This window comes from Callithrix jacchus, chromosome 7 (assembly GCF_049354715.1).
Source record: "Callithrix jacchus isolate 240 chromosome 7, calJac240_pri, whole genome shotgun sequence".
NCBI lineage: Eukaryota > Metazoa > Chordata > Mammalia > Primates > Cebidae > Callithrix > Callithrix jacchus.
This window is the reverse complement of record NC_133508.1, coordinates 157,918,287-157,945,430: the sequence shown is the minus strand read 5'-3', so window position 1 is coordinate 157,945,430 and position 27,144 is coordinate 157,918,287. Positions and strand designations below refer to the sequence as shown.

General features: G+C 47.1%; 1 protein-coding gene, 1 long non-coding RNA gene and 2 pseudogenes across 4 annotated transcripts; 1 reads left to right on the top strand and 3 right to left on the bottom strand.

Moving 5' to 3' along the window:
• Positions 1-1,188: 1,188 nt before the first annotated feature.
• On the bottom strand, positions 1,189-25,869 carry HMGCS2 (3-hydroxy-3-methylglutaryl-CoA synthase 2). 2 transcript variants are annotated; one of them, XM_035252638.3, is made up of 10 exons: positions 25,716-25,869; positions 21,114-21,568; positions 17,373-17,498; positions 16,633-16,797; positions 12,086-12,251; positions 10,035-10,205; positions 8,013-8,119; positions 7,020-7,145; positions 4,525-4,636; positions 1,189-1,654 (listed from the first exon to the last, which is right to left on the bottom strand). In XM_035252638.3, the coding sequence occupies exons 1-9, from the start codon at positions 25,817-25,819 to the stop codon at positions 4,530-4,532; spliced, it is 1,527 nt and encodes a 508-aa protein (XP_035108529.1). In that variant the 5' UTR covers positions 25,820-25,869; the 3' UTR covers positions 1,189-1,654; positions 4,525-4,529. The 2 variants fall into 2 exon arrangements, with proteins under 2 accessions (XP_035108529.1, XP_035108530.1); XM_035252639.3 differs by having other exon boundaries at positions 1,189-1,646.
• On the bottom strand, positions 2,754-4,505 carry LOC100388416 (programmed cell death protein 7 pseudogene; annotated as a pseudogene). Its single transcript, XR_013520379.1, has one exon. The product of XR_013520379.1 is annotated as a programmed cell death protein 7 pseudogene (transcript).
• Positions 13,279-15,104, bottom strand: LOC103788937 (zinc finger and SCAN domain-containing protein 18 pseudogene; annotated as a pseudogene).
• Positions 24,250-25,864, top strand: LOC128928266 (uncharacterized). The gene is made up of 2 exons (XR_008473128.2): positions 24,250-24,480; positions 25,686-25,864. It is a non-coding gene; the product is annotated as an uncharacterized LOC128928266 (long non-coding RNA).
• Positions 25,870-27,144: the final 1,275 nt, after the last annotated feature.

The following is a 27,144-nucleotide window of genomic DNA, read 5'->3' as shown; positions in this document are numbered from 1 at the left end:
AGGGTTGAATACATCCAACAGCATCCCACTTGTGTTCAAATGCCTCGCTAGTGGAGGCAGGCCTGGCCTCTGATGCAGGAAGTATGGGAGGTTCTGGTTGCTGAGGCCGATGGAGGCCGTTTCAGCACCAACACTGCACAGTGAGCTCCTGCGTGAATAGAAGGCCAGGCCCCACGCCTCCTGTCTCCAGAGCTGAGATTACTGCTGGTTTTTCTCCCCTGCACACAGACACCACTCCAGAGATCGAACGAAGGGCATGTGTTGTCCTGATAGGGTTGCCAATCAGGTCGAGTGCCCCTAAACATCCTGCTGAGGAGGTTCAGGCAGCAGGAGGGTAGCAGAGAGGGGCGGCTGCAGCTGGTGTGATGAGTAGCGTTTGGCAGGCACCTTCAGAGAGGCCTGGGAAGGCAGTCAGCTGATTCTAGATTCCCTGCACAAATCAGGGCTGATCTGGGATTTGCTGGTATTGGTCGTAACGTGAACAGCCTTGAGCAAAACCGTGACGGGAACAGGCCCATCTCCTCACTCCTGTGGGACCCCCTCCCCAGCCCCCACCACCTCTGTTCCCCGTCCATGGAAAGGATCCCCTCTCTTTTCCAAGGTGCCCTTTCCTCATGGGGTGGCTGACGAAACTTTCTAAAAGGAAATGAATGACAACACCCGGATACTTTCCCTCTCCTCCTCCTCCCCTCCTCAGCTCAATGTCCATCCCTGGGAACCATTGCTATGTTATGAGGACCCTAGAAGAAGGAGTGCCCTCACCCAAGGGGGAAAGACCCTCTCATGGAATAATTTCCTGCCATTAAAATTTATTTCTAATTTTTGGCTGCAGGAGGCAAAAACTTGTTAACCTTCGCCCGGTGTTTATTTGTTCAAATGGCAGTGGCAAGGAGTGACCAAAAGATCTGAACTACAGCTCCCACTGGCCCCTGTGTGCTGCTCTCTGCACGGTGTCTTTAGCTCAGGGAAGTGGGCTAGGGAAGCTGTGTTCTACCATTCTGATTTGCCTTGTATCTGTCACAGTACTTGGCCTGTGGCAGAAACAGAATGGAATTGCTAGAGGAGAGAGGCAGCCTGCCAGGCGAGGACCCAGCCCTCCGATCCTGGAGGTCTAGCAGGGTTGCCAAATGTTACCTGAGTTTGTATTCTGAGTTCCAAGAAACACAGGAGTCATTTCCTCTTTCTCTCTTTTTAATTGGCATATATTAGCTTAGAACAAGACACAAAATTTGGAGATTCCCAGAAAACCGTCAGAAATGAACAGAGATATAATAGCACAGAAATTTAATAATATTAGTAATAATGAAGTGATAACACGATAGGAAAGTTTATCTGGATCTTGAATACAACAGCTGATCTGCACATTTCTGGAGGCCAGTGATTCAGGAAGAAGTCTTCTCTCCGTTGCTCCATCTTGCTCTTTCACAAAGGACCCCTAGTCCACAGCACCATAAGCCCAGGACAGTGATCGCAGCAGAGAAAGGAATGAAGGGCCGCTAGGGATGGCTCCTCACTCTACAGGGCTGGTGCTTATGGGGCTACTATGTTGATTCAGATTCATTTACCAGCTAAGAGTGAGATCTTAAAAATATGATGCACGGGCAGAGCTCTGCTAGCATACGATTCCCAGGAACGTTTCCACGGATCTGCAGACCTTAAACAAACAAAAGATCTCAATCATGGGGCTCCTCGTGGGCACCCTGCTCCCAGTACCTGCCTCTTGCCCTAGGTGTGGTTGTGCAGAGGACCTTCCTAACTGTATCCTGAGGGTGCTCCCACTCTGCACCCAGTGCCAAGCCTGGACGCCTGAGGGATCCATGCCCAATGCTACTAGAGCCAAGGCTGGGGTGGGCAGGGTCTCTGTCGCACATCTTGTGATAGGAGAGCAGGAGGGGCCGGCTAGGGTGGTGCAGAGACCCGCAGAGCGACATCAGCCCTTCATTTCTGCTAAAATATCATTGTTGGAAGTTCACTGCTCATATGAATAATAAGCATGAGAAAAGTTCAAAAGTTTCAGCTTTTCTTTTCAGGTATAATGCTGCCTAAGCACTTAGAAGGTTGTCTACCATGAGAGGGAGGGAGCCCGATGTGGAAATTCTCCCTTAAAAATCCCAAATTCCTCTTTCTCTCTCGTCCTCCCTCTTTCTCCCCTCCGCTTTCTCCTCTCTCTCCCTCCCCCCCACCCCCCTCCCTATTTCCCTCACTCTTCTTCTGATGACTGAACTAAGTTGACACATTTAACAACCCCTCTTTACTACTGATCTGCCCTTAGGAACTGTATTTCCAGCATGCACAGTGGGAAGTTAGAGTATATTAAGTCACCCTGGACCGAGCCCCTCAGAACAGAGGCAAATCTGGTGAACCAAGGTCATTCACTGCCTGCGGTAATAACCTCAGTTCACCTAAGTCCTTTCCTGAAGAACCACATTAATCTCCTGATCCACGAGGCACCTCTGGCCAGCACAGAGCACAGGAGGAAAGCCTAACTTCAGGGTAGAGGAACGCCACGTGGAATGGCAGCATCACTAATATTTAGAGCTGGAAAGAGCGCTGGCTGGACCACATTCCTGGAGCATCTTCTTTTTTTTTTTTTTGAGACGGAGTTTCGCTCTTGTTACCCAGGCTGGAGTGCAATGGCGCGATCTCGGCTCACCGCAACCTCCGCCTCCTGGGTTCAGGCAATTCTCCTGCCTCAGCCTCCTGAGTAGCTGGGATTACAGGCACGCGCCACCATGCCCAGCTAATTTCTTGTATTTTTAGTAGAGACGGGGTTTCACCATGTTGACCAGGATGGTCTCGATCTCTTGCCCTCATGATCCACCCGCCTCGGCCTCCCAAAGTGCTGGGATGACAGGCTTGAGCCACCGCGCCCGGCCTGGAGCATCTTCTCTAATGCAGCTGAACAGCAATTGCCCAGATGGCGTTGCTGGGGAGCGGGGGAAGGACCCGTCCTTGGGGAACGAAGTTGCCTTTGGGATGCTCAGATGGCACCAGGTACTGATCGCAATCGTGCCTGATCTGGATGAGCGCTGGCAGGGAGTGCTCGGCTTGGAGGTAAAACTGTCGGAGACGAGCAAGTGGGAACTCGTCTGGATCCCCAAGCAACTTGGACCCAATTTCACGTTTCTAAAGTAAAATTTTCTTTTCTTTCTTTTCTAATTCTCTTTCCCTCTCTTCCTCGCGTTCTCCTTCCAGCATAACCCTGAGGGCTCTCTCTGCCGCTTCACACAGTTCAGAGCGCTTTGTAATGAGTTTTCCCAGTCGCTGAAGATGATGCTCAGACGTCTCATGTGCTGAGGATGGAGGGCAGACCCCTTTCCCTGCTGCAGCCTCTTTCCTCAGTTTCCTCAGCTTCTCCAAAGCCCGAACAATGTCCACCGCTCTTTGAGTGTCTGCTTGTTTTTTCCTCGCTCAGATAGTAGCCGCCAGCGGCTCCCGCTTCTTCTCTCTGCCTCCTGCGCACACTCGACCCTCCAGCGCTCAATCTCCTGCTCGCGTTCCCAGGCGGCTCGCGAAGCCGCAGCCGGCGGCGCCGGACCCTCTGCAGCCTCCCCCGCGCCTCGCCCACATAGGCGGCCTGGGTCAACGGCTGTAGCTGGTCCGCCAGTTCCGAGCGCAGTGGTGCGGCCTGGGCACATGGCAGGGCCTGGCTGAGGCCGCACCAGCAACCGCGCGCGCACGTCGTCAAGGCTGGGCCCGGCAGGCGCGCGCTGGGGAACCGGACAGTCCGCCCGGCGCGGGGCCCGGAACACCGGAACGCTGGGACGCCGGGACACCTGGACACCTGGACACCTGGACACCGGGACACCGGGACACCGGGACACCGGGACGCCGGGACACCTGGACACCTGGACACCGGGACACCGGGACACCGGGACACCTGGACGCCGGGACACCTGGACACCGGGACGCCGGGACACCACCCCCAGCCACTGCCGGGCGCGCAGGCGATGGAGGGCCGCATCCCCGAGCACGTCGGCCGCCGGTGGCGTCTCAGGCCAGCGCGGGCTCCAGGGCGGCCCTGGGCCGGGAGGGTCCCCGGGAAGGGCCGGCACTGGGGCGGCGGCGGCGGTGGTGGCACCGGGTAGAAGGCGCTGCCGCCGCCACGGGAGGCTTCCGCGGAGGCTCGGGGCTGCAGAGCCAGCGGAGGCTGAAGGAAGGCGGCGGAGGCCCCCGAAAAAGGACCGGGCCGGGCCGCTGCGGGGGAGGCGGCGGGAAAGCCGGGAGGGCACGGCGGTGGCGGACAGCCGAAGGGAGCGGGAGGCGGCGGCTGCGGGGGCAGTGGGCCTGGGCGACCCTGGCCGGAAAAGGGTGGCAGAGCCATGTTCGCGACGGAGATGCTTTGAGAAGTGGCTGCTTTTCCTTTTAAAAATGCCACACAGGATTCTCCCATTTCTCCACTCACCCCAATCCTCTTCCACTGAGCTCACCTCCCCGCGCCTGTGCCCACCCTCCCTCTCTGTGTTGTGACCCCGAGGAAGACATCAGGGTTCGATGCCACCAACTCTGCAAACCCTCACTCACCGTCTTTAAACGGGACGCCGGGCGTAGGTCCTGCGATGCAGCTCGTCCACCCGCTCCAGGTACCAGGTCCCGGGGAAAAGGCTGCTCGTGTCACCAGGTGGGGAGAAGTTCACTGTGGAATGAGGAGAAGAGGCAGCACTCACAGTTACATGGGATTTTGGAGGAGAAGGTGGTCCCGAAGATGTCTGCAGCTCACAGTGAGCCCCCCTGGCTGTGCTGCAGGGAGCTGCGAGGTCACCCTTAGTCTACCAAATAAAACACTGGACCTGCAGAACCGGAGGGACAGCCATCTTCAGTCTAGCACTTAAGGCCTTAATAAAACGCTCTAAGACTTTGATTATAAGAGTCTTATAATAAAAAAAAAAGAATGCAATTTAGTTTCTAGTCGTGGCTCTTAAAGCCAAAGCCAGGCTTCGCTCATTTCTCACTGGCCTTCATCACATCTTTACGTTCCCCTCTTGGCGTGTAATGCGCATCTTCTTATGAGTGACCTTCACCACACACAAAAATAAGAAGTAACTTGCTTCACACCTCACAGCATTTTCATTTTTCTTGCCTACCACTCACTGTGGAAAACAGGAGCAAGTATTTACTGCTCAATTATTGTGGGCCAGGCATTTTGCATGCAATTTCCTATTTTTTTCAATAATTGTAGATGATATTTCTATGCCAAGTTTCCAATGCAGCCTACAATAGTTAGGTTACAAGATGAGGACCCAAGGTGTATTGGCATACAAGGTTGTAAACTTTTGGCATTGCAAAAAGTAGCACACTTTGTATCTTGAAAAAACTTATTTTTAAATAAATGAAATAATTACCACGCCCATCAGCCCTTGACGCAGCCCCTTCCCTCCTCATGAGTCTACTATATGCAGTCGATGTCCAAGTGTTAAAATAGTTGTTGTTTTCATTCTTTTGGGCAGGAGAGCTTACATACACACAAATCAGACATTCCTCTTTTAGTTGCTTAACGTACGTAGCCCAGTGAAATGTTCCTTTGCTTCAGTTTGTGCCCCGTACCACACCCACTGCTGTTTTCCTTAGATTCAATTTGCAGTCTAGGCCAACTTTTTTTTATACGAGCAAATAAAGGCCTTGCCTTGTAATCAAGGATTTCCACCACATGTAACCCTACCTTGCTTAAAAAAAAAAAAAAGGCTACGACATTTCCCTACGGTAAACATAGCTTTCTGCCACTGCGTCTCATCCTTTTGCCAGCAGTTCCTTCTATGAGATGTACCACCCAGCTTCCTGTTTCAGACACTTCCTTCTAAATTCTAAATTCTCTGGTTCTGATCCATTGCAGTATCTCAGTGCTTTATCCATTAATGTTTGTCTCAGAGGTCCTATTTTTCTTTTCTTTTTTTGTTTTTTGTTTCAAGCTGTCTTGAACGTCTGTCACCCAGGCTGGCTGGAGTGTGGTGGCACCATCTCGGCTTCCTGCAACCTCTACCTCCTGGGTTCAAGCAGTTCTCCTGCCTCAGCCTCCCAAGTAACTGAAATTACAGGTGCACACCACCATGCCTGGCTAACTTTTATATTTTTAGTAGAGATGGTGTATCACCATATTGGCCAGGCTGGTCTTCAGCTCCTAGCCTCAAGCAATCCACCTGCCTTGGCCTCCCAAAGGGCTAACGTTACAGGCATGAGACACTGAACCTGGCTCTATTTTCATTTTCTTTTTTTTTTGCTATAACATATCCACTGGTCCAGAAGAGATCAGTGACCACTAGGTATAGGTTTTCTGGACCATTTCCAATCCCATCTACTCTGTCTCCTTTTGAGACCATGCTGCAAAACATACATCCCAAGTTTTGCTTGAGAATATACAGAAAACCGATATAAACCATGGTAAAACTATCGATCACCACGGTTTTAAAACCACCAATCTCTCTAGGATTACCTTTGGGTTTCGTTTCCCTTCCATTTGTTGCTTTTGGGGCAATATTTTGTTTCTACGTTTGGTGGTGAAAGAGGGCAATTTGGAGGAGACAGTAATATTCGTCGATAACATATTTACGTAGAGTAATTCATTTAATTGTTTGGAAATCCTGCAAAATCGGTATGATTTTAAAAATAAGACAACAAAGAAAAGTTCAGTTTTCACAAAGAAAAACAGCTAGTAAGTGGCACAGCTCAGGGTTAGTTTTGGATATCTAGCTCTAAAGTCTCCACTCTTTCAACTGTTGCAGACAGCATTTTCAAAAATGGTATTTTCAGTTCCCACGGTACTACATATTTGGAGAGTTTGGCTGTATCTATACCGGGAAGCTGCATCCCGCCTGGCTCTTCCCAACTCCACCTTCTGCTTCCCCACCCACTTCTTGCCACTTTGAACAACAGATCTTCTAGGAAACCTTCTCCCAACCATATCTCATAAAGTCTTGAGACTGGACTACTATATTCTAGATTTCTGAAGAATTCCTGGCTCCCAGCTACTGGAATGAGCTGAGATGAGTTGCCTTCTCTTTCTCTCTTCCCGCCTCTTTTCTTACCCTTATGGTAGAATTGCTCTCTTTGGTTCATTATTTCTGTGAACTCCTCAGGAGACACACACTTTCGGGACGCCAGGCGTTTCGGCAGGTCTGATGTGCTGGACACCAGCTTGTCCAAGGGAGAGCCTGGGAAGCAAAAGCAAGACTGTTACACCTTCTTCATTGTCACTATCACTATCGCCAATCACGAGTCCAACAGAGAGCCAGGTTCTGTGGGACGCTGCACCCTGGAGGGAAGTGCTGTCTGTGTGGCTTAGAATACCCAGAAATGATAAGTAAGCATCATTGTCAGCAAAACATACAGGCAAGACACACTGATTTGGCCAAGGTGTATGCCACCTAGTACGTAGATGCATGTCCGTGATAACACGAATCTCAAAATAATCAACAGATTTTTTTTTTTTTGAGACGGAGTTTCACTCTTGTTACCCAGGCTGGAGTGCAATGGCGTGATCTCAGCTCACCACAACCTCCGCCTCCTGGGTTTAGGCAATTCTCCTGCCTCAGCCTCCTGAGTAGCCGGGATTACAGGCACGCGCCACCATGCCCAGCTAATTTTTTGTATTTTTAGTAGAGACGGGGTTTCACCATGTTGACCAGGATGGTCTCGATCTCTTGACCTCGTGATCCACCCGCCTTGGCCTCCCAATAATCAACAGATTCTTATTAGGCATCTCAGATCCATCAACTTCTCTTTTAATCAGTTGCAACCAAACCACCATTACCTCTTGCCTGAACTATTTATTGGAACAATCTAAGCGGTTCCCCATACCCACCTTTGTTCCCTTTCAATCTAGTCTCTAAGTAGCAGCCAAAGAAATGCTTTAAGTACATAAATAAAATAAACTCACTGCATACTTAAATCCCTTCAGTTGTCCACTTTGCTCTTACATAACTCCGTCAAGATGGCAGCCTCAGGAATGGTGGGGAAAAGAAGGTTTATTCTACCAGATGAATGTTGTCAGGAATGCCTGTGAGAAAGATGGAACTCACCTGGAGAAGCATCTTGGGACACGCGAAATGAAAAGAAGCTTGCTGCTAAACCAGAGCCGTAAGAGAAGGCACCAATCCTGGAGCCAGCCAGCTCTTGGGCAGAGTGGCTGCAGGGGAAGAAATCACATGAAAAACACGTTGGCATTGTATTCTGCACTGAAATAGGACATCACCCTATCACCCCAGTCTCCTTCCTGTCTACCTCATGCGACTACATACAGAGGGACTTCTGGTAGACCCCAGGGACAGGCCCAGGAATAGGAAAGCTTGCCAAAAGGAAAGCAGCTAAGATCCGAGATAAACAAGACACAGAAACACAGGAGAATTTTTGGTGTACATAGAGCTTCTCCGCTCTCCTGGGGACAAGATAAATTCAGTGCATTCTGAAAGTGCCTCTAAATAAGGATCAAGACCACCGGCCTCACCCTCCAGGCTCCCATGCTGACAGGGACCTGATCATCCCCTATGAGTAATATGATCAAGTCCACCCATAAGTACTTTTTCCTGCCTTGTTTGGGGCGGGGGGCAGAGTCTTGCTCTGCTGCCCAGCCTGGAGTGCAGTGGTGTGATCCTGGCTCACTGCAGCCTTGACCTCCCGGGTTCAAGTGATTCTCCCACCTCAGGATTCAGGATCCTTGGTAGCTGGGACCACAGGTACAAGTCACCACACCCAACTAATTTTTATTTTTATTCTTATTATTCTTTTGAGACAGAGTCTCACTCTGTCACCCAGGCTGAAGGGTAGTAGCATAATCTCAGCTCACTGCGACCTCCACCTCCCGGGTTCGAGCTACTCTCATGCCTCAGCCTCTCGAGTTGCTGGGACTACAGGCGCACACCACCACACTAAGGTTTGTGTTTTTAGTAGAGATGGGGTTTTGCCACATTGGCCAGGCTGGTCTCAAACGCCTGATCTCAGGTGATCCTCCCGCCTTGGCCTCCCAAAGTGTTGGTATTATAGGCGTGAGCCACCTCCATGGCTCACACACATCCATGGCTAATTGTTCTAAAAAACATTGTAGAGATGTAGTCTCCCCATGTTCCCCAGGCTGTTCTCAAACTCCTGAGCTCAAGAGATCCTCCCGCCTCGGCCTTCCAAAGTGCTGGGATTACAGGCACGAACCACCTCCCCTAGCCCTTTGCTATTTATATGCAGTGTTTCCTTACAAAGCCCACAAAACAGAAAACGAATAGAATTAACATCCAACATTTGAGCACCTGCTGAGCACTGCTATTTTAAATACTGTATCCTCATGAAAACGGTAGAACACAGATGTCGTGATTGCACGTGTTCTACAGATGGGGAAAGTGAGGGGCATTGAGGTTCAGTATTGTCCAAGGTCAACACTCATAAGTGATTTAAAAAATTTGAACCCAGGTTGTGGGCTCTGAGGTCAGACCCATTTAACCACCATGCTCTACTAAGGATAGAGATTTTACATAAATGAGACCAAAATATGCATGCAAATGCTACTGTTTTTTTTTGCTGCACTGAAACAGAACTGGCCCGTGCCTTCACACCATGGACTTCACTTTGGAGACCACTGTCTGACGCAGATTGGAAACCCGCCTCTACATACACCTTTGACATGAGTTTCTTTCATCTTCCTTCCTTCTTTTCCTGCCTTCTCCCTCCTTTCCTTTATTTATTTATTATTTATTTATGACAGGGTCTCGTTCTGTCATCCAGGTTGGAGTCCAGTGGCACAATCATAGCTCACTGCAACCTTCCACTCCTGGGCTCAAGCCATCCTGCTACTTTGGTCTCCTGGGTAGCCGGGACCGCTCATGCATACCACCATGCTTTGCAGAGATGACGGTTCAAGGGTCTGGAACCCCTAGGCTGAGGTCATCTGCCCACTTGAGCCTCCCCAAATGCTGAGATTACAGGCATGAGCCACCACACTACGCCCCTTCCTTTCTTTTAAATTTCTGAGCCAGAAGAGAAACTTGACTTGGTTGACCCCTCAGACCATGGGGTTTAGGCTGCATGCAGGACACGGAGCCAGACACAGTACTCACCTGGACAGAAGCGAGGCCAGGCACCCGTACAGGGATGAGGTGTACATATTCCCATTGTGCGTGGAGAGGTACAGAGAGGCCTTGGTTTTCTTGTTGAACGTGTCCTGAGAGGCCTTCAGAAGTGCTTTATCCAGGTCCTTGTTGTTGTAGGTGTCTTCCAGCTTTAGGCCCCTGTGAGGCAGCCACAGGTATCCAGGTGAAAGACCACAGGAAGGTAGGGAGGGAGAGAGGGGGAAAAGTAACAGCTTCTGGGGAGAAGACTTTCAGCGTATGTTTTTTCTACAATATTTGGAAATACAGAAGAGCACAAAGGCGAGCATACCACGAAGAGTCTTACCATTCAGAGAGAGCACTTAGGGCATAGTTTCCTTGTGAAATCCATCCCTATTTTTATACTGTTTACTAAAAAATTAAAAAAAAATCATGCTATGCGTTGTGGTCAGCATACTTTCTTAACTTAGCGTGCGTGTAAATATGTGTATATAATTTTCCACGACTTTCCCTAACATTATTTGTAAAGGCTGAAGAATGGCCCATGAGAGGAGGTTCTTTAACCGTGACTTTAAGCTATCTATCTCCCTACTCCTCTTCCTCATTAGTTAAAACACTACAGTGTGGGAAGAAATGCCAGATATGAGTGATGGGCAGGAAGGCAGCAAATCACGCTGCCACGTGTGTACCTATTGCAACAATCTTGCATGTTCTTCACATGTACCCCAAAACCTAAAATGCAATTAAAAAAAACACTACAGTGGATAGATAGGTGTTCTTTTCAACGTGGGATTACTGAGCTCAAATGTTGCACATTGTTAAGGCTTTTTCTTCAAGTCCTCCTATTACTTCTTAAAACATGAGATGCATTTACACAGTCACCACTGCCCATTTTCCCACAGCCTTGACAATTCTGGGGATTCCCATTTTAAAAAAGACCATGTGGAGAAAATGGTAACTCGAGTAAACTTTTTATTAACGATCTTCACATTTAAAGTGTGATTACACACATTTCTTCTTTTTCTGTTTGTATCCGTTGCTCATTTTTCTACTAGGGTATTTATTTTATTATTGATAATATCTTTATATATGAAAGACATTAAGCTATTAACTTTGGTGTATGTTACACTTTTTGTTTCGATAGGGCCAGTCCTATAAACAGTGTTTGTGCTAATTTCGATGTTTTAGTTAGTGGCAGGTTAGTTAGTAGCAGGGGCTACAATTGTAGCCTATTATACTGTTGATAAAATTGACCGAAGTTTGAAATAGAAAGATACCGAGAAGAAAGGGAAAGATTCCTTTCCTAGTGTAAACTGTATTGAAGACACTTCTTTTTAAATGTTAGTGTATTCGTGTGAATTAATAAACAGCATTCTTCCTACTTTTTCACGTCCAAGCGGGTGAGCTGGACTATCTCCACTTTATAGATGGGAGAAGCTGAAGCAGAAGCAGCACATGAATGCAGACAAGTGAGAATGAGACCTGACGCTTCTCAAACTGCTGCTCTCTAGTGTGGTCATTTGCTTCTCTGTGTTTGTGTCTGTATAGACTGTGAGATCCTCTAGGGCAGGGACCATGGAGTCACATTCATTCTAGTATCCTGAGAGGTTAGTACGATGTCTGGCACATAACATGCTCAGAAAATGAAAATGTTGATTGACTGAATGATTTAGCTACCCTCCTTTCCTTCCTTCCTTCCTTCCTTCCTCCACTCCTTCCTTCCTTTCTTCCTTCCTCCCCTCCTTCTTTTCTTCCTTCCTCCATCCTCCTTTCCCTTCCCTCCCTCTCCTTTCCTTCCTTCTTTTTTCTCTGTAGTTTCTTACAGTCCCTTGATCCTGCACTGCTGGCCCATCCCCCTTGTTTCCCTGCAATAACACATGGAGAGCCCTGCCAGGCAATCACCTACTACCCTGCAGACGGACTTGGGATTATTCCTGCTGTGGTGGAGGATTGCTGTCTGTCCCCCAGAGGGGTGCTGGTGGTCCAGACTCAAGACATGAGGGAGCCTCCTTCTTGCTCACCCCTTACTAGCCTCTAGGCTCCCTGAGAAGAAGACTCACCTGAAAGCTTCCAGCCCCTTATATAAGCTGCTCGGTGTGTCCCTGCTGGCTGACAGGAAGTCACTGAACATCAGGCGAGCCAGAGACTTCTGGACCATCTTGCAAAAGGGTGTATGAAAGATCATGTACTGTAAATCGTCAAGGGTGAAGGGTCGATCATTGCCAGCTGGAAAAGGAGTAAAATTTAAATGCCGCAAGAGTTCAGAGGAGTTAAGAGCAAATTACAAATTACAGTAGACAGACAGAGGCAGAGAGGCCCAAGGCAACTTCTTACCCATGAGGTTCACATCTGGCAGGTGGCGCCCCACGCAGTGCAGTGGAAAGGACAAGGGGCAGCTCTTTATGCCATCCCCAAGGCACCCATGCCCTCTCCCACACTGCACTCTGTCTTTTGCAGATGCCCATTTGGGCATGCCTGAGCAGTAAGGATACTACTTATTTCTTTAAAGTGGGTCTGACTGTATTTTATTTTTACTTATTTATATGTTTTTAGAGACAGGGTTTGTTTCACCCTGTAGCCCAGGCTGGAAGGCAGTCACTTCATCACACCTCCTGGCATGGGCTCCTGGTCTCCAACCATTACCCTCACCTCAGCCTCCTGAGGAGCTGGGCCTACAGGCTCATGCCTGGCTCACTTTTGTATTTGTTTGTTTGTTTTTTGCTCAGACAGACGATCTTTATTGGTGTTTTCAACCATTTTGATTACAACTTCCAGCAAGAAGTGCGTCTTACATTGCAAGCAGTTCTCTTATTTAGATGCATGGCTGAAAAGTTTCACAAAACTGTACTTGCCTTTACTACACGATGCATTCTAGCCTATTTTATTCTGCCTCATTGCTGCGTAATGCTGGTGGCCACCTGATAATTGATTTCGCAATTTATTAATGGGCTGGGACCCACGGTCTGAAAACCCTGCCTTAGGCTGCGAGCGTTTCTATGATCTCTGAGAGCTACTCCACACAGGTAAAGACACGTGAGGTAAACTAGGAAACAGCTTCTGCTTTTGCAGATTAGAAGTGAACTTTGACATCACGCAGGGAAAAGGCTAAACATGACAAAATTTCCACTTGAGCAACCCTGGGGAGCGCAAACAGGAGGAATGAGGGCAAGGGTGACTTCAAGAAAGCACTGGCAGATCACGCACTTTAAGGCAACTCTACACTGCACAGTGTCAAATAACCTAGCACGGGGCGGCACTAAATGGCTGCAGGAAAGCGGAGTCTTCTTCCACATCCGGCGGCTCCCCTCGGGTGTGAGCGCTGGCCCAGGGTGTGTTTACAGAGAGGTGAGGGCTTCCCATGGATCCTTCTGGTTGGGAGCGCTTAGCCTCAGGAGCTGATTCAGGGCACAGGCAGATGACATCCACAGACACCACAGGGAGCCGCCACCCAGGGGCGTGGAAGGGCCTGATGACTCTTTGGGATTCTCGGCTGGCAGGGTGGTCCCTCGGGGACAGCACAGCGGCTCACCTCTGTGCCTCTGGGGGTGCGGGGAGAGCCTCTCCCTCCCTGCTCTCTGGGCTTCACGGGTGGGCTGTAGGGGCCCAGGGTGCCACCCAGCACGTAGCCTTTCTCCTTCTCGTGGGTCTTCTGGTGCTCGGCCAACGCCAGGCTGAAGTGGCAGGTCTTCCAGCAGCCCTGATGGGCATGGCGCTTCCGGCCGCTGTGGCTGCTGTGGTGCTCCGAGGGCCACGCAAAGGCCTCCCCACACTCGCCGCAGGCCAAGGGCTTCCCGCGGGACACGCCCGGCTCATCAGCCCCTGGGCCCTGCCCTGCCATGAGCCCCGTGCTGTGGCTGGCACTGGAGACACCCTCAAGGCTCTGCCCATCTCCATCCTCAGGGTGTGGCCTCTTGGTTCCCAGCCTCGCCGCACCCCTGTCCAGGGCTGGCTGCCGGATGCGCTCCGGAGGCAGAGCCAGACTCTGTCCTGGGGGTCCTGAGGGTCTGGGGCCTTCCCAGGCTGCTCTTCCTCTTCCTCAGCGGTGCTGGACAGGGGCTCCGCAAGGGCATCCCTTGGGGGCACCTCCGTAGGCAGCTCCTGCGTGGGGGCACCCAGCACTCTCCTGAAGCCTCCCGTCTTCTGGGAGGCTGCTGCCTTGTGGATCTCTTTCCACCAACCGGAGCTCCTCAGTGTCCAGCCTGGAGGCAGCGTCAGGCTGGGAAGGCTGATACCCCCAACAAGCTTCCGGTAGCTCTTCAGGTTCTCCTCAGCAGGGTCCAGGCGGCCCCACTCCCCCAGGTTCTGAGGATCCTCTGGAAAGGACTTCAGCTTCCGCTCAGCGTTGGCAGGGCTGGCCTCTTCGGTCCTTGCTTACCCAACCCTCCTCTGTTCCAGAAACAGGGGGTCCAGAGAAAGCCAGGGTGTCTCAGAAGGTGGTGGGATCTCCCCAGCTCCAGGTTCCTGGCTGGGGCTTGCGAGCTCGCCTGGTAGCAGCAGGGGTCCATGTGCCTCTTATACACTCCATCGCTAAAAACCGAGGATCAGCCCGCAGGGGAGCCCAGCAGCATCACTGGCTCATGCAGAACATCAGCCAGGCCCTCTACCAGGAGGCTGCCCTCTTGCAGCTCTCAGGGTACTGTGCCACCACCCAGGGCCGGACCCTATCAGGCAGGATGCCCAGGAACTGCTCCAGCACCAGCAGCTCCAGCACCTGCTCCATGGAGCGTGCCTCAGGCATCAGCCACCGGCGGCACAGCTCATGCAGGCGGGCCAGGGTCTGGTGGGGCCCGGCAGCCTCCTGGTAGACAAATTCCCGGAAGCGCAGGCGGGAGAACTCCAGGTCAGCAGGGGTCCTCTCATGGATGGTCTCAGGTTCCTCCTGCTGGACTCCAGCTGCTAACCCCGGCGCCGGCAGATCCGGTGGGGTTGGGGAGCTCCGAGGGGAAGCAAACGTCTTCTCCAAAGGCAGCATCCTTCCAAAACTGCACTGGAAAGTGCGACTGTGTCTAGCCAGGGACAAGGTGGCTCAAAGGAGAGGTGTCAGCAATGACCAGATGCCCGGGGGGCTTAGGTGGTGCCAGAACCCACAGACCTTTGAGACGCACTGAAGTAGTATCTATCAACAATTCCTTCCTTTACTGATAAGTAGTATTCAGTGGTATACAGCAGGTTAAACATTCTCCCACTTGTCTCCAACGAATAAAGCGAAGTTACAGAGAGGCAAGGGAGGGAGAACTTCTGAGGTTTCCAGCTGCAGTCTGAGTGAGTGAATTAATCTCCATTTCCATGTAGACAGAACCTCCCGCCGCCGTTGTGTCTACCATTGTTTTGTTTTTTTTTAGAGAGAGGGTCTTGCTTTGTTGCCCACATTGGTCTCAAATTCCTGGGCTCAAGCAAGCCTCCTGCCTCAGTTTCCCAAAGTGCTGAGATTACAGGCGTGAGCTACCACTCCCTGCTTCTCTGTATTTTAAAACGAAGATTCATTTGCTTATTGTCTGCTTGTAGAAGCAGTACATATTTCTCAGCGGGGAAATTCCAAAACTAAAGGTGAAAATAGAAATTGAACAATCCAAGATAAAGAGACTTAGACTCAACGAGACAGAAAATTAATAAGGATATCAAGGACTTGAACTCAGATCCGGAACAAGAAAACTTTTTTTTTTCTTTTTTTGCAGAGCTCTATAAATATTTATTAAGTTCTCTTAAGTATTTCTTAATAAATATTTATAGAGCTCTCCACTTTAAATACACAAAATATACATTCTTGTCAATACCACATCACACCTACTCATAGGTTTAAATGAAACATTGATTGGCCATTATTAATACCCATTTTTTTTTAGAATAAAGCAACATTTCCCTTCTCTCTCCCTCTTTTTTTTCCTCTTTCTTCCTCTCCTTCATTCCTTTTTTTTTCTTTCCTTCTCTCAAAAAAAAAAAAAAAAAAGAAATTAACTTGTAGACCTCTAGATCCAGGTGGGCAATGTCTCTCTCATTGCTCGATTTCCTTCCTTCCCTTCTCTCCCTCCCTCCCTCCCTCCCTCTCTCCCTCCCTCCTTCCCTTCCTCCTTTCCTCCCTTCCTGCCTTCCTCCCTAAAAAAAAATAAAAAATAAAAATAAAGGTGAAAATAAAATCAACCTGTAATACGATCACTAAGAAAAATCCCTGATAACACTTTAGCATATAGAAAATATAAGTATGATTTCTTAACCTCAGACTTTAGAAAATAGCCAACTATAAACCCAGAGCCAAACCATGCCTGACTTAACCAGAAACAAACGCCAACCCTGTAGAATGTGGTTGCCTGGCCTCTTACCACCGTCTCCCCAGGTGGCGGACACCCCTTGGTTTCATAGTGGGGGCCTTGCCCTGGATTGTTTACTTTCTTTTATTTAGCTCAAGTTAGAAGCAATTTTACACCTGAACTTAAATGATGTCCAAATGGATTTTAGCGTAGACCCAGGGAAAAGTGTAAGAAAGAGGACAGGAAACAATTCTCTTGACATTATCTTCAGGGAAGGAAAGAAGAGACCTTGTCATAGCATTTGGCTACAAACCCTTGGCCTATAAGTAGAGCCCCCGCTTTCTGCCCTCTGAACCCCATACCTTGCTTCCACTGATTCTGGATTTTTTGACGGTATGATGTGTAACATCGATCCAACGCTCGGAAGTAGCACTGGATGGAAAGCTTTCCATCCACCATGGGGTACTCCGAGGCCAAATTCGGTTTGTAGAAGTCATACACATTCTCCATGTGGGTTCCCCTCAGCCCTGGAAAGGCACACAGAAGGCTTTCAGAGACTACACAATGCAAACTACCTTGAGCACAAAGGATGAGAGAACCACGTAAAAAGAGCTTTCTGGTCATTATCTGTGTCCCATGCGCAAGTGCAAGCCCACTCAACATCCCTCGCATATTCAAAAGGAGTTGGACAGGTTGCTAACATTACACAAATCAGTTGTCTATTTCCCTTTCCTCACCCACATGGGCTTAACAAAACCTGGAATAGAAACCAATAGTCTCAAAGGAAAGACTGCCACTTTACACCCAGTTATCTTCCTTTGCCTTCAACTGCCAGAGGGTCCCTAAGGTCCGTCACCAGCATCTGCACCACGCATTCCATCATTGTCCCAATGCCTGGTGATGCAGGACAGAAAACCTCGTGGATTTCCCTGCCCCATTTCTCCTTTCCTCCCTCTGCTCCTTAGACCAGCCTTTTGGAGGCAAGCAATACCATCTTCGAACCCGCACCTCAGCCCTGAGTAGTAGATGTGCCAATGTGGGATGAGGGTGTATGTTCCTGGCTATGCCATGCACAGCCTTTTGGTAATGGTTCACTACAAACCTTGCTCCAGGGCCAGAGGGGCCTTGGGCCCAATCAGCATGGCCACGGCTCCGGCCCCACCTGTGGGACGAGCATTACCATTGGGATAGACGGCGATGTCTCCACAGACCACCATCGCATAGCGACCTGTAAAGAGAAACAAGAAATAATTAGCATCACTAGCACATCTAGAGTAGACTGAGTCCCTTCTGTGTACCAGGCACAATTCTAGGTGCTGGATATACAGTAATAAGCAAAATAAAAAACCCCAGTCGTGTGGAGCTTAGCTTCCAGTGCATTTCATGATACATTTGAAATGCAAAGTCAGAATTTAGTGTCCTGACACTCCAGCTGTAAAATGCTCATTTATTCCGAATTCTGTCTCTGGCTTCAGTGAAAAATGTGTTAGTTGGCACTTTTGGAGACAATTCGGGTCTCCTTCTAGTGCTCCATGATCCTGAAATTCTTTCCCAAATCATAGAAGGTGAAGGACAGGGAGGGAAACTGAATTTAAAACACTGCATTTGAAACACTAATAGGACACTAGTTATCCTTAAACAACTCTGAACAATGCAATGAGGCAGGTAACATTCATGGGTGAAGACACTGCCTTCCTGAGAGACGGAGTGACTAGTGTAAGGTCACATTCCGGGTGAACATGGACTTTGATATTCAAACCCAGTCCTGCCTGGGTCCTGAGCCATGTTCCTTGCATTGCTTGGTACTACATTTATTGTGAAAAGAGTTTATGTTCAGTAAATGATCCATAGTCAACAACTTTATGATACTCAGACAAGTATTTGAGAAATAATTGTGGTCTTGACTATTATTTGTTCTGCTTTTATCTGTCAGAAGTTCTGTCCCCAAAACTAAAGTTTGTGGCTAAGATTTGGCAGGAATTTTAGTATTCTGACCTGTGAGGAAGCTCCCAGTACTCACCCACAGCACTACACTGGGAGTCATATTTCCATTTAATTTAATCCTCATGATGAATCAATATAGTAGATATAGTTATCCCCATCCTACAGATGAAGAAACTGAGGCCTACAGATTTTAAGCCACTTGCCCAAAAACAACATAGCTAATAAATGGTAGGATAAGGATTCAGAGTCAGGACTCCAACCCAAATTCACTGAAATCCAGGGACCTTCTCTTAAGAATTATAACAATCCTAACTCCAACATCAACAAAAAAGTATTGTTTTCTTCCCCAATGTCATCTGCACGTGTGTATGTATGTATATGTAATATATGAAAAATTTAAATCTATATAAAATATAGACATGCAAGTAAATATTTAATTATACAAATATATTAGTATAAGCAAATTGGTATATTTAATACCTATAAATATATATTTAAGTATATATAATTTTTATATGCATAAAATTAAGGGAAAACAATACTTGTTTCTACATGTATACATACACAGACACACATGCACACACATTTTGAAAACTTTAGAAACTATAGAAAAGTATTTAGAATCCATTTAGAAAAAGGCCAGTAAGTTTAAGTACCTAAATATCAAAGCCTTCCGTCAGAAACAAAGTCAAAAGACAAATTGGGGAAGTATTTGCAATACTTACAATCAACAAAAAGCAATTAAAAGTTTCATTAAAAAGGCAAGCTATATAATAGAAAAATGGCCAATAAATAACATAAAATATTCAATATTCTTTATAATAATTTCTTAAAATAAGGCAAATCAAAAACATTATAATTTTACTTGTTAAATGGACAAAGATTAGAAAGCTTGGTAATATACACATCGTAGGATGTAAGTTAGTACAACATTTTGGAGAAGAATTTTGCTCATTTTATCAAACTGCTAAATCAACCTATTCTGATATTCCACCTCTAGGAATATATTCTTATAATACAATGCCACAAGTGTACAAAGCTATTGTACGATGTTGATTAAAACCTTATTTATCATTGCAAAAAATCTAAGTATCCATAAATATGGGACTAATTAAATAAAATGTGGCATATTCATCAGTAGAATACTGTGGTTTTTAAAAAGAATCAGATGGACCTTCTATATGTTGATACAGAATTGTCTCTAAGTCATAAGAGACGGGGAATATTTTGCACAATGTTTAAAACAGAGTAGATATGTGTATACTTGCAGGAACCTAGAAAAAATATTGGAAGAATCCATAGAAGCCATTAGTGTTGAATTCTGGGAAGTGGTAATGGGGTGTCAAATGAGAAGTTTTCTTCGCTTTCTATACTTTTGTGTATGTGTATGATTTTTTAAAATATAAATTTTAATTACTTTCATTTTTTTTAAGAAAATGACAAGAAAACATGGGGACTCCCAGCCAATCTGTGCCAGAACTACTCTTCTCTTTCGCCATCCCCTCCTCTTGTATTCCCTAAGTCTCCGAGCCACCCCCTCCCACCTGAGGGTCCCCAGGTGAATGACTGGCTAAGTCAGAAGCAGAGTTTTCACTCACGCTGGCATCGTCTGGTCCTGGTGGTTGCCGCCCAGGGTATGTAGTCCAAGTGTTCAGGCTCAAGCTTAAGTGTTTTTGTTTTAAATACCAACTAAAAATTCACATTTTAACAACTTTTTAAAAAATTTTTCCTTTTATACCAAGATACCATATTTTTAAAAAATGTATCTGCAGTTCCCATCTGTGGAATACCCAGCTTCTCAGAAGAATCTACTCATTTGAAATGACATGCTTAAGATTGACAATGCTCCCAAGGACAGGCTCTTTGATTTTTGGTTAAAGGCTGGTGAATGTCCCTTATTTTTCATCTCTATTCCTCAACTAAATAATTGGTTGGACATATCAGTGGTGATCATGGCAGGAGGGGCTACTAGAGAGTAGTAATACAAGTATCAAGTAGGAGGGGCACTTTAAGAACGGATTTGATGAGTAGACTGGACCATCCTATGTCGGTGGAACTGTTAATGATGGAGCCAGGTCGGCAGTTGGAAAAGCACGGAATGGACTTCCGGAATTGCACTGTCTTGTTGCATGAACAGAGAGAAACTGTTCAACTCCTCTTGACATCTCCAATCTATTGAATATGGTTTGGTGTTTTTGCTTCTGCCATTCACTATGTGTGAGATCAGATTTCCATGCTCTCATCTATAAATCTGGAATAATACCTACTTCCGAGGCTGTTGTAAGAATTAAATGAATGGCTGTGTGGACATGCTACTAACTGTGTAAAGCTACATACGTCGAAGTGCTTATTGTTGGATGGTCAACATGGTGAAGCTCTGTCTCTACTAAAAATACAAAAATTCGCTGGGCATGGTGGTGCGCGCCTGTAGTCCCAGCTACTCGGGAGGCTGAGGCAGGAGAATTGCTTGAACCCAGGAGGCGGAGGTTGCGGTGAGCTGAGATCATACCTTTGCACTCCAGCCTGGGTAACAAGAGCAAAACTCCGTCTCAAAAAAAAAAAAAAAAAAGGTAGGAAAGCAGTGGGTATGTTCTTGCGTAGAAAAAAGAAAAAAGAAGGAGGAAGGCATGTACTTAGACGTACACTTTAAAAATGAGTAGAGATTGTACAATTATGCTCTATAAGGGCTTATAACATGTAAAAGTAAAGTATATGACAATAACAGCTCAAAAGGCTGGAGAGAGCAAATAAAGCCAACCTAAAGTCACACAGCAGCTGTGTGAATGTATTGTCCTTCCTTCACTGGATGAAGCCACCCGGGGAACTGAAAAGCGAAACTGGTAATATGCAGCCTGCGATCCCAGCAGCTTTCTTACGTAAGGCTCGTGGCAGTACATACCGTCCCAGGAGCTGGATTCCATCCAGTTGGCAGCATTGAAGAGGGAGGCAGTGCCACCGTAGCAGGCATTGGTGGTATCTATTCCCTCAATATCAGTATTGCCTGAATCCTGGAAGAGTTCCATGAGCACTGTTTTGACAGCTTTGGACTTGTCAATGATGGTCTCAGTGCCCACCTCCAGCCTGCCCACGGAGTCCCATGGGAGCTGTGTGCGTTCCATCAGCCGTTGCACCACTGTCAGGCACAGGGAGTTGATGTCCTCTTGGACTGAGCAGAAGCCCATATGGGTCTGGCCCAAGCCCACTGTATACTTTCCTGCTTCCACGTTGTTATACTTCTCCAGGTCAGTTTGGTCCACATATTGGGCTGGGAAGTAGACCTCCAGGGCCAGGATGCCCACGTCCTTTGGCCAAGTATCTGTTTTGGCCAGGGGGACAGCAGAGACTGTAGAAAACCTGTGATGGAGATAAACATCAAACTCCCACTAATGGTCTTTAGACAGTTTTCTCAAAGGACAGTAACGCAGCAATCATTTAATTAATTTTTTATATATTTTCAAGCTATGTTATCAGATGACTCCATTTAGTATTGTTAGAGCTTTTCATTGAATCGACCCCTTTATCCTTACTGAATATCCCTTTTTATCTTTCAGATATTCTTGGCATAAAGTTTCCTTTCCTGATGTCAATATAGCTACATTAGCTTTTGCCTTACTGTTTGCATCGTATATCTTTTTTGTCACTTTTTACTTACAACTTCTCAGAGTCTTTATCTTTAGCATGTGTCTCTTGGAATGGATGCATATTTTTAGTCCTTAAAAAATTTTAGTAAGTCTTACAATAGTGGTGTTTTAATTGGAGTATTTAATCCATTTATGTTTGTTGTAATTACAAATATAGTTGAAACTAAGTCTATGTTCTTTTGCTTTTATTTGTCTCCTTTGTTCTTTGTCATTTATTCCTCCTTTTTCATATTCTTGTTGATTAAACAAGTATTTATTATTCATTTTATACCCTCTTTTCCTTTTACTGGTGACCTTAAAGATTATAACATGCATAACTGGCTTGTTGTAATCTCACCTAAATTAATACTTCTTTTACTTTTTGAACCCTGCAAAACCTTAGGTTGACTTAATTTGCTCTCTCCATCCTTTTGAGCTGTTATTGTCGTATACTTTACTTTTACATGTTATAAGCCCTTATAGAGCATAATTGTACAATCTCTACTCATTTTTAAAGTGTACCTCTAAGTATATGCCTTTCTCCTTCTTTTTTCTTTTTTCTACACAAGAACATACCCACTGCTTTCCTACCTTTTTTTTTTTTGAGACGGAGTTTCGCTCTTGTTACCCTGGCTGGAGTGCAATGGCACCATCTCGGCTCTTGTTACCCAGGCTGGAGTGCAAAGGCGTGATCTCGGCTCACTGCAACCTCCGCCTCCTGGGTTCAGGCAATTCTCCTGCCTCAGCCTCCCGAGTAGCTGGGACTACAGGCACGCATCACCGTGCCCAGCGAATTTTTGTATTTTTAGTAGAGACAGGGCTTCACCATGTTGACCAGGATGGTCTCAATCTCTTGACCTCATGATCCACCTGTCTTGAACTCCCAAAGTGCTGGGATTATAGGTGTGAACCACCGCGCCTGGCCTCACTTTCCTACCTTTTAAGTAAATTTTCTGCTAGCCGATTTTTCTTATTGGGCCTTCCAATGTTTATTGAGTACACCCAACGCAGTTCAAATCCAGCTACACAATAGTGAATAAGGCATGTATTATGCCCATAAAGAGAGCACAGCCCAATGGTGGCGCGTGCCTGTAATCCCAGCTACTCAGGAGGCTGAGGCAGGGGAATTGCCTGAACCCAGGAGGCGGAGGTTGTGGTGAGCTGAGATCACGCCACGGCACTCCAGCCTGGGTAACAAGAGCGAAACTCCATCTCAAAAAAAGAAAAGAGAGCACAGCCCAATGGAAGAGGGAGATGTTTTAACGGCTAAAAACGCAGGAAACACAGAGAGCATAAATAGCAATACTATGTGAGAGCAGAGAAAGAAAGAAAGGAGCAACGGTCAGTAGAATAGGAAAGAGATGATTTATTTTTTTCTGAACCATCTGCATCTGTTCACCCCAGACTCAGTACCCCTGGTGAAAATCTGGAGTTTCTTCTCCCAGCTGCAAGGACAGAGATCAGCAAGTTCATCTCCCGTGTGAAAGTACTTTATACCTTCTGTTCACTTTAGCAACATCTGTCATTTTATAGATAGTGAAACCAGGTACACGCTGGAAAAGTGACACACTCAGAGTAACATCATCATTTCTCACGTGTTAGAAATATTCTGCCCCTTCACTGCCCTGGGTGCCAGGTTTATAAATTTAGCCCCATTCTGCAGGAGCTGGAACTCAGATTGAACGCGTCTATCAGTCATCTTCGGGATTGTGAGCCTCTCTTAGCCCCAGTTCTCCCATCAGGAAGGTCACTTTTAAGGTCTGCTGTGAGGCAAAAGTGCATCATATGATCACGAGAGAGTGAAGCAGAGTGATAAATACGCATTATATGTGACGGGACAGGTTTGGAGTTTATCTGCCCTATTTGATACCCTCCAAATAACAAGTTTAACTGGAGTTTGTACCCTCAAATATTTATGGAGGAGCTCCCCCAGTACGGAGGAGCTAATGATTAGCCCGAGCTTGTCCTGCCAGCGAGGCTGCCATTCTCTCAACCTCGTTCTTCCTGTGCCTTCTCTGGGCTGACTCCCTCCCTTTCTTCCCAGTTAGAAATCTAAGCTTGCAAGGAGAGGCTTACAACCGGTCAGTTGGTAACTTTTGTAGCTGTCTTGGTGGAGAGCTATTTTTAGAAATGGATCCTAAAGCCTTGAAGAAAGTTAGCATGCAGAGGCTTCCCCAAACATCATTGTTAACAGTATCCTTCTCTTCCGGTGATCTCTCTGAAAAATGATCACTTTATGTAATTTGAAATCATTTTTCTCCTGGTGTTGCCTACTTCAAGAACATTTGCCATGCCTTTACTTCTGTATTCGATCTTGACTCCTGCCCTCGTGTTTCAAAAGTAATTGCTACATTTCAGGCACCATGCTGGGGAGGGATTGTGAGGGTTGAACAAAGAAAAGAGGGCAAGGTTCTTGAGACCTCCTTCACCAGTGTGAGGGATGATAGGCACGCATGGTTGGGGCCAGCAGAGAGATATGGGCAAAATCCATGCGAGTTCAGAGGAAGCAGAGATTCCCGTGTGTTGGAGGATCGGGGAAGCTTCGTGAAAGAGGCTGCATTTGAGGGTAACCTTGATGGACGAAATGTCAGCAAAGAACTGGAGGGAATGAAGGGGCGATGGCTGCAGCCGGGGGTGACTGAACAGGTAAGGAACCCTGGAGATACAGGTGTGTACGTGAGAAATAAACGAAGTGGCGGGCACGAGCCTTACTTAGTTTTGAAGGCAGCAAAGCGGATGCTGAGACGGAAGTCACTTTTAGGTTGGAGTTAGAGCCCGTGTGGGTTGGATTAAAGGCGATTAGACATATGGAGAAAAGATGACTCATTTGAAGCAATATTAGTTCAGGCCATGCATAACGGGATTAACTGAATACCCCAGAAAGGAAATGTGAATGAGGATTCCAAGAGTTTCAATACAGTAAGTCAGGCTGTTGGGGGGGATCGCTGTGCGTCTTTTGGCTGATGGCCACCTGTTGCTATTGAAACAAGCAAACCCACTCCATCTCTTCCTCACAAATATAGAAACACTAAATTTGGAGCTGGGACATTTAACCCACATGCAGTGGTTTGGCAGTGTTGGGGGGAGAGTGAGCTGAGAAAGCTACGCGCATCAGCCCTTACCGTGCACATGTATGTACCAGGCTCCCTGGGTATTGGGCAAGGGATCAAAATCACTTTTCTAAATATTTAGTAGTCATAGAATATACAGTAAAAATGTAAGGAAATAAGGACTCGTTCCAATGTCTAGCAGATGGTTTGGGGACTAGACAGCAACACAGGTGTGGGGAGCCTGAGGCACTAACGATCGCTGATGATGGAACACATGAGAATTTGTACCACATTCAGGGAGTATTTACAAAGGAAAGGAATGTGTGTGTTCTTGCAAAGAACATGTGCATATACACACATAAACACACACTTCCCCTTTTCATAAAATTGGAACACAAGGCAAACACAGCTTCTTATCCCTAGTCCATTTCTGATCTTCCTGCAGTGATTTAAAGGTTTCGCTAATACTGTAGTTGGCACAGAATCCTGAGGGTCTTGGCAGAGGCTAGCGGTAAAGGTGGGAATGGTGGTGGAGAGAGAAGAGCTGTGGCCCTCGTACTGATATTTCTGCTGCTCTGTGCAGCTGGCAGAGTAAAAGACGCCATTGCTCACAAACAGCATGTGTCAGAGGTTTGGCTCTTCTCATTCTCTAAAGGGACCGTTTGTTTAGACATGAGGTAACCAAGATCCTGTAAAGTAAACCTGCTTGTCTAAGGCTGCCGTGCTCAAGCCTTGCCATGTTTTGAGTGGGATTCTAGTGAGTTTTCCCCAGTAGCAGGCCCTCTGTCTGTCTTTTACTAGTTACAAGATGCTTCTCAAAAACGGACTCACCTTTGGTGGACCGCTGGGAGCAGGCGAGCAGGTGTGACGGAGGCTTCCTGCATCACTGCTGTCAGCTGCAGGATGCGCTTCACTGGGGTCAGCAGACGCTGCATCTCCAGAAGATCAAGCAGAAAGCGAGGCGTTCACAGACCTTGAAAGAGATGCCCAGCAGTGCCCAGCAGGGCTTTATAATGGCCCAAGACTCCTGCCTCCCTAAGCCCCGCCTCTGCTCACTGTGGCTTGATCTGCTTCTGAAACTGGGCCAAAAGGCTCACTCAGAACATGGGTGAGTCAAAGACAAATAGCATTTCTCCAACATGTATCTAGTTGCCCTGCTCCTGAGCCTGTGTGGGAATGGCTGGGCGTGGTTCCTCGTCCTGCATCAGGCTCTTGTTTATGCTAGCCATCTAAGCAGGAAGGTTGTGATGTTTCTTGTACCCGTCCCAAGGTAACCCTGTGTGGCCAGCGCTAGACCTTGGCTCCTTATCTGTGCTGTCAGTTGTTATTATTCTAATGTGCTGTGCATGATAAGAAACATCTTTCAAAACCAAGGGGAAACTCTTTAATAGTAGCTCTTTAAGGAGTTGGGAGGGGTGCTGGCACACAGGCCACGGGCTGGGCATTAGAGTATGTGGACCCCACTCTACTTCTCCTTGTTTATTGCCCACTCTTTTGTTTGTACAGCTCTACACAGTTTCCAAGTGGGATGCAATCAGGGTTGTAGTAAAGCGACAGAAGCCTCAGAGGCGACAATTTGAAGTTCAGTCTCCTAAGGAGGAAAGGTTTACTTTACAGATGAGGTCAGAGATATGTAGTCATTTTCCCAAAGACCTACAGTTAGAAAGTTGCTCAGAATGAGAGCTCAACCATGTCTTTGGATTCCAGATTATGGTCTTTCTGCTTTGCTCTTCTACTACTCAATGAAAAGGCACCTGCCATCTGATCTTCCAAATGAATGTCTCCCTCCGCTCCTCCCACAGCACTAATCTTTTACCTTTTATGAGTATCATGCATTCACTCAGTTCATTCCGTTATCCCCACCCCCACTCTGACTAATATGAGTCTGTAGAGGACACACAGAAGAGCTAGAGTGGTTCCTGCTTCAGAAGGGAAATAGCTGACTTCCTGTTCCTACAGACAGAGAACATCTGGGGACCCTCAGAGGTCCTGGATATCTAGGTCTTCCACCTCATCTTTAGATTCTCATCTCCATATATCTTGGTGCATTAGTGTTCTAACTCAATCGCCTACCTTGCTCTGTCACCTCCTGCTCTCTTTTTTTTTTTTTTTTTTTAGACAGAGTCTCACTCTGTTGCCAGGAGCCAGCCTGGAGTGCAGTGGCACAATCTCCGCCTCCCAGGTTCAAACAATTCTCCTGCCTCAGCCTCCCAAGTAGCTGGGACTACAGGAACACACCACCATGCCCAGCTAATTTTTT

Coding starts and splice junctions, on each gene's coding strand:
- HMGCS2 (XM_035252638.3), bottom strand. CDS start 25,819: ATGCAGCGTCTGCTGACCCCAGTGAAGCGCATCCTGCAGCTGACAGCA. Junction 12,252..16,632: donor CCAGAATCAGTGGAAGCAAG/GTATGGGGTTCA, acceptor CTCCTTTTCCAG/CTGGCAATGATCGACCCTTC. Junction 10,206..12,085: donor AAGGGGCTGGAAGCTTTCAG/GTGAGTCTTCTT, acceptor GCTGCCTCACAG/GGGCCTAAAGCTGGAAGACA.